General features: G+C 41.7%; 1 protein-coding gene across 2 annotated transcripts; it reads left to right on the top strand.

Moving 5' to 3' along the window:
* Nucleotides 1–5,705: 5,705 nt before the first annotated feature.
* LOC117580179 lies at nucleotides 5,706–7,154 on the top strand. 2 transcript variants are annotated; one of them, XM_034266539.1, is made up of 3 exons: nucleotides 5,706–5,823; nucleotides 5,890–6,012; nucleotides 6,150–7,154. In XM_034266539.1, the coding sequence occupies exons 1-3, from the start codon at nucleotides 5,723–5,725 to the stop codon at nucleotides 6,640–6,642; spliced, it is 717 nt and encodes a 238-aa protein (XP_034122430.1). In that variant the 5' UTR covers nucleotides 5,706–5,722; the 3' UTR covers nucleotides 6,643–7,154. The 2 variants fall into 2 exon arrangements, with proteins under 2 accessions (XP_034122430.1, XP_034122429.1); XM_034266538.1 differs by having other exon boundaries at nucleotides 5,887–6,012.
* Nucleotides 7,155–7,202: the final 48 nt, after the last annotated feature.

Here is a 7,202-nt window from a genome sequence, read left to right as displayed (position 1 = left end):
TAGTTAATTATGAAAATGATTCAAAGGCAGTTGAAATATATTCACAAATCTGCGAAACAAATAGAAATACTCAGCCTTTTCCCTTTAACTTTACAAGTCCCTCCTAACCTACATAAATTCGACATAACACAGCCATTTAACGTTTCATACATCATCTCTTATTTTTTAAGTACACATTCAACCAAATCTGAGCAACATTTCTTTGCTTTTTGTGCACATAAAACATTCAGTTTCCGCTTTTATGGAAATTTTGCCCTTCAACTTGTTCTGTGCCACTTCGCATCACATCTTGTTGTACGGAATATATTGTTCAAAATATGTTTTACAAGTCATGTGCGAAAATGTGCTGCATCCAGAGCCCCCCCCCCCCCCCCCCCCCCCCCCCCCCCAACGAAAGCAAACTTTTCGCAGGGTCAAAATAAAGAGAACGAGAAAAAAACTTTACTTTTGGAATGCCATTTGTTCATTGTCCTATTGTTGCTGCTCATTTGGGTATGGGTTTTCAGTTCTTTCCGGCTGGTGTGTGGGTGGCTCGGTGTGTTTCAGGTGGTTGTGTGTACTTGCTGGTGCCATGGTTTGTCCTCAGTTTTTGCTTTAAATTTTCCCAATTTTTCTTCCCTTACTTTGACAGTTTTATTTTGGGGCCATGAATAACGCAGGTGTATGCAATCGTTTGGCTGTTTAATTGTCATTATCTTTTTGCTGGATAATAAATTTAACGGTGGTATTCGTACGATGCAGGAAAGTGACCAAAAAAGTTGGAAAAAGTTATAAAGTACGTAAATAATAGTGTACATTGATGAGTACAAGGCGAAAGAGGTCTCCGGTTGTAGTCCTACTCAAAGAAAGGCCACCAGAGTGTTTGTATAGAGATGATAAAGAAGAGCATAAACCCCATCGATTTCTAAAGATAAAAACAACAATGAGCCGATTCCATTCCTGCTGGAGGATAAATCTAAGCAGGTTTGAATTAAATGTGGAATAATCACAAAATAGGCAAATCCTCCAATCGATTTAATTTTAAGGGTATCTTCCATTGACAAATTAGAAGAATCTGTGAAGAGATATAAATACCTCTTGGGTTAGCTGTAAGCTGTTCTCCTTCAGCTGTTGGCAAATATTTATTTGAAGCTTACAGTAAACAAATAAAACCGCCTTTGATTGACTGATTAAAAGTGCTCAAAGCAGGCAAAAAGGGAAAAGGCACAGGCAAAGTCAAAGGCAAAGGCGGTTACTTCTGAGTGGTTGGATCAGTTTGAAGTGCTATAATTTCTAAAAGTTATTATTGTTGCTGATGTCTGCCTGAGGAGTTGGCAAACAAAACACACAAAATGTTGCCGTCACTGAAGTGCCTCAAGTGGGAACCAGACGTGGTTTTTTTTTTTGCCTTCTGCCCCACTTGCTACCCTCACTTGCACACCTCCCCTACACTTATTCCCCTACTTGCTGCCGTCTCTATCGCTCGCTCAGCTACTTGCAGCAGCCATTGCCCCATCTCATCATTTATCCCAACTGCTTTTGGGGGTGTGGGCGGACGATGACGGAAGTTTCAAAGTGACAGACAATTTTTGCGTTAACAAGAATAACAGCAAAAGTGAGGTGGAAACCGGAGCTGAGCTGAAAGCAATGGAAACTTTAGCCACATGTGTGTAAATATTTTTTTGTGTGTGTGCCAGCATCTCCCCTTCCCCTTGTAATGTTAGCAGTGGGGGTAGGTAGCATGGCGCCTGGCTCCTGGCTCCTAACTGCCTGCAATCCTGGCTCCCAGCTCCATTTTTCCCTCATCATGAGGAGGCGGCTCATCGTCCGCTTAGCTTCCTCTGCTTCCACGCTTTGTTGGCTGCTACAATTTTACAATTGACTGTTCTCTGCCCCAAAGGGGCGGGCGCGGGTGCTACACACCAAAGGTGTGGATGGAGGGGGCGCTGAGGAGGGGCTTGGAAGCTCATGAGAAATGGGAGTGTTCGTAAAACGCTTGACTTGTTTTACGCATTATTTACTTACTTTCGGATGCTGCCACATGCCGTCGCCGACCCAACTACGTGTACACGTGCTTGTGCCAGTATGTGTGTGTGTGTATCTGTGTGCTTTAATGGGGAATAGGAATGGGGCTAGGGCTAGGGCTAGGGGCGTGGCAAATGAACTAGCATGAAAGTAAGTTTTGTGGCAGACAGCAAAACGTTTGCTACCAATTAATTGTGTACTCTGTGGATGGCTATGAATGAATGAATTAGGGGTTGGGGCAGGGTGCGAGCGGTGCAGGGTGGGTGGCTTGGGTGGCTCTGCTGTAAATGTGGTGATGTGGCTAATGACCTTCCATTACATGTGGGTACTACATACCTTTCTACCGTACCCCTTAATGGGTCTGCCGTCCAACTGCCTCGTTTTATTTTCCACCCCTTGGTACAGCTCAGATGAAAATTAAAGATAAAATTATATGGAAATTCCCCCAAGACCATTAACACACGAATTTATCCAATAACAGCAGCAAGTAGGCCATTAAAAAAAAGTCCAAATATCAAATCAAAATTGCATCTACCTTTGCCATAAAGACAGCCAGAAATGGATCATAAAAATGTTTGAGATGTGACAAGATATCCGTTTAGCAATGAGCCAGTAAAAAAGAGAAATATTTTCATTTTCAAATGGTTTCAAATGCGCAAATAAAATGTGTTTAATGTCACTTACTTTTATCGTTAAGTAGTGCGCAGCTTGCAAGTTCTATTGAGAATCCTTGTCTAGACTTTGTCCAAAATCTTGAATAATATTCCAGAGTATAAACACACGAAAACACTGACACTCAAGATGCTCAGGCCACACACGCAAGATGCTAAATGACAGCCGGCTTATGCAACATTTATTTGATATTGTATTAATTATTTAACGCACGACACGATAAAACACTTTTGCCTCATTAATCCACAGAAAGAGATACATAGAGAGAGAGGGAAGACCGGAAGCGGAAGCTGCTAATGAAGCAGGCACAACGACACAAAACTGTGGGGAAAACCACAACCTAAACACACACACACACACATACACCGCACCAATACAGATGCAGCTGCAAAGGCCCCACGCCTTTAGTTGATTAATACGTGAAGGCTCAAAATAAATTTGAGGTTTTTGCTCCTTAGAGTATGGAGTGGGGTTGGGATGGACTTAAAACCTTACGCGACGGCAGCACTGTTGGTGAAAACTCGGCGCAAAATTCGACAGTATCTCTGTTGTTTCCTTGTCCGCGTCCGATGTTTTTGTGAGATACATTTAGGCGTAGATGGAAATTGAAAAACATAAAGTGGGAAAAGGACTCAAACACAGGTCGGAGTTGCATACGAGTGGCGTGTTGCGTTGGTCTCGTTTTGTATGCATAAAAGACTCAACTCCACAACGCAAACTAGCTCGAACATGCTCGACGTAAGCAGCGAACATGGCATCGAACAGCCGACTGGGTTCGGCTGTAAGCACCGCTGTAGAACACTTTGGGTGTGTATAAAAGTTTCGCAGTGCTGGTTTTTGCGTGTGGGGTGAAAGAGAGAGAGGGAATGTGAGCAAGTAGCGGGCTTGAGATTAGCTGTAACTACCTGAAAGACGAAATAAAACTGCCTTAATGTATGACAGCGCGACCTTGATTCTTTTGCCTACTCCACGAAAAGCATCAGCATAAACTTTGTCAACTACTACCAGGAACATATGTGTTATGACTAAAAGAAACCCCCAAATCAGTTCCGCCAATTTCCTTTTATTGATGCTGTCAGTGAACACAAAACTTTATGGATGCCCTCATAACGATGATGATTATGATTATTTACACAGCTCTTTTTGTGTGTGTTTGTGTGTGGGTCACATAATTAGGCCATTAAATACACAAGTTAAGTGTATATCCATTCGGCCGCCCAAACAGCAAATCAAAGAAGATGATAAACAAATTTCACTCTTGACAACCAGAAACCTAGGGCCATTTTAAATGGAGATGGCCATAAGGAAATCCATTTCAGACACAACTTTTCTTTTGGCGGAAAACGTAATTGAATTTTTATTGACATTTCTAGGAGAAGCGACCGAATCGAGAGGGAGGTGAATGACAGAGTTGCCTGGAAAATAAAGCGCAACTATTTTGCAGAAATTGCCAAGACAGACAGACAGACAGACAGCGAGTAAAAGGAGGAACCAAAGGAAGGAGTAAGAAAAGGGAGCATGAACGAAACAAAACCAAAAACTTGAGAAAATCCCAGGCAAATGAGAACACTGGATTTTAATTTGGTTTCTTTTCTTAAGAGGTTTCCCAAATGGGCTTGTGGTGTGGGTTGTTTATGGGGTGGGGGTACCAGGAATAGCTACAAATGGTAAATGCCTCGAGGGACGGGAGGTAGATACGATTCGAATGGGAATTTAAGCAGCTTAAGTTGCAAGTTGAAACCGAAATAATCTGTCTGCTTAATCAGGTTCATTTGAAGGGGAATTTGGCTAATTATACTCGTACTTACATATTGCAGTTGATGAATTAATATCAGCGCAGCCATTCTCAATATTGACTTGTGTAAAGTGCAGCAGCCTCAAGAAGAAATAGTATTTGATAGAGGGAGATGGCACTAGTGTTCTAGAAGCTTCTGTGCGCTCTCTCCACTGTTTCCGCTTCTCTCCAGCTTCGCTGTTGCTTCTAAGAGTATGCATTCTGTTTGCAAGAGAGGATTCCAACGGTAAAAATCATGCCTCAAGCAGGAGAAGTGTTCTAACATCATATATTCTGCTTCTCTGCCGCTTCTTTATGATTTTTTTGTTGAACGATTTCAGCGATGAATACAAAGAATTTAGCCGGTGAGCGATATATACACGTTATTACCGTTGTTTTTTTAACAGTCGGCTCACAAAGATTTAAGTCGCAGCCTGTTTTAATATTTACATCACGCGTAATTCACTTTTCGCGTTGGTGGTTGCGGCGTAATGAAAGCATGTGGATCGTGAGAGCGAGAGTAGGCGTAAGCATGGTGAAATTACTAATAAGGTGACGTCGTCCGCTGTGGGGAGGACCATGGTGAAATTACTAATAAGGTGACGTCGCCCGCTGTGGGGAGGACCGTGGTAAAATACCTAAGTTATTTCACCATGGCAACAACAATCGCTATTGCATTTCTTCGTGTGCTCTGCTCTGCTTGCGTCGGCGCTGAGCTCGGCACTTGGGGGAAGCTCTCTTCAGCACCACTTTGTTCACTATCAACAAGGTTTGATCTCCCTGCTGCATTCCTGCCCAATCCCCTTGATGAAGGTGATGGACTGCTGTTTCGCACTGCTATGACTCAGGCTTCACGTATGGATCTGGTCCCTGTTTCTCAGTGGGGACTGCTGGTCTGCCTTAGTTGAAATGGTAATTGTCTGTTGAATAATATTATGCCCATGAGTGTAACAGTGGCAGTACTTTTTAACTAAGCATCATATTGTTTAAATTATAAGAATATACCAATGCAACACCATGCATGGTCTCATCAACAACTATCGATACTCAAGAAAATATCGACAGCCCCATCATCGAACTGAAGTATCATTCAATTTCGCTGTAGCGATGAAATACCAAAAAAATATATACATCACAATACAAGTATATTTTTATTTAGAAAAATATCGATGTATTGATACATTTTTGACAACCCTAACTTTAATCCACTCGCTTCGCTTTTCGCTTGTCATTGCATTAATTTTCATTTGAATCGTAAAGTCAAAAATCAAGATGAGCAAGAAGAGCAATAAGAGCAATAAGATTGTGAAAAATAAAGCCAGTCGAGGCAGAGTAGAGGACATTGAAATGGCCAAGCAAGTGGCAACCCAAAGGTAAGAGAAACAAATATAAAACAAATACCGGAAAGCATATTCAGACGAAATGAAACATTCTAGCAGCACAGAGGAGCTCGAAAACCGCAATGAATCTGAGGCCAACTTCTTCCGCGACTACGTGGCAAAGCAAAATGGCTGCATGCAAGAGAAGAAGAACCTTGCAGAGGGGGAGAAACAGTATTGCTGGTAATTACATTTAAAGAATATATTTTGCAAATCCTACTAAATGCCGTACAAAATCATAATATGATTGATAATTCGCGGTGTATCGAGGGGATTCATTAAACATTTCTTCAACACCCTTTTTTTTTTATAATTTACAGCTCTTTTCATGCCGAATTGTTACAGAAACGCAGAAAGCCACCTGCCTCCTATCCCCTAATCAGCAATCCCATCTGGAATCGAGCTCTGGGCCCCATTCCACCCACCATTTCCACGCCAGGGTTCTCTTTCAATATTAAAAATCGGGACAACAAGAAGACCGGCGGGGTTGTAGAGGTGCCTGAGATCTTTGATACATTTGCATTTGGCGCGGAACTTGAGAGAAGGGGCTATAAGTCAAAGATTCAGTTGCCCGACTTTCGCAAGATTAAGCCAGGTCTATTCCAGAGGGCAATGATGGATGAAGATCGCCCTATCCTAGATGCCAAAAAAGTGCAGGCCAAGCCATCCACATCACAACACTCCGCACAGCCAGAACTGCCGCCTGATGTAAAACAAGCCAATGCCCTGCAGAATAAAATGCCAGGGCAGGAAAACAAGAAAACAGGAAAGAAAACACAAAATAAGTCCACCAAAAAGTCCAGCAACAACTAAATGTTGCAAAAAATACACACACAAAATAACACATAAATACAGATACAAGCAACAGAAACCGATACAGATACAGATTGAAATAGATATGAGATATGAAATCCAGAAACAAACAAACAAAAACAGGTTGGGCGACCATTTTCGCTCCAAGCTCCACCATAGACATATCTACGGAGTTGGTTGCAGCATGGAACCCACTAGATGATACGATGATAAGATGATAACCGCAAATATTTATTCGGTTTTAGCGCAAAATAAATAGTAAACCAAAATATATAAAACAAAAACCGACAAAAGACCAACGGAAGAACAAGTTTTTTATAACACAATTTTTGGATTAACAAAATAGAGATACAAAATCTCTCAAAAATCGCTCTCTATTCCTCATCCCTTATGCAGTGCACGGCCTAACTGAAACTGAAAATGAATTTCCATTTTCCTCTACATGGAAAATACGCTTTTCATTAGTTATGCTACCTTTTGAATTACCGTACAGACAGACACACACGGAACCCACACGTCAAGAACTACTTAAATTGAAGAGAATTACAAACCAAATGTTT

The sequence above is a fragment of the Drosophila guanche genome, unplaced genomic scaffold (assembly GCF_900245975.1).
Source record: "Drosophila guanche unplaced genomic scaffold, DGUA_6, whole genome shotgun sequence".
In the NCBI taxonomy this organism is placed as follows: Eukaryota; Metazoa; Arthropoda; class Insecta; order Diptera; family Drosophilidae; genus Drosophila; species Drosophila guanche.
The sequence above is the reverse complement of the archived record's forward strand: the minus strand, read 5'-3'. Positions and strand labels throughout refer to the sequence as shown.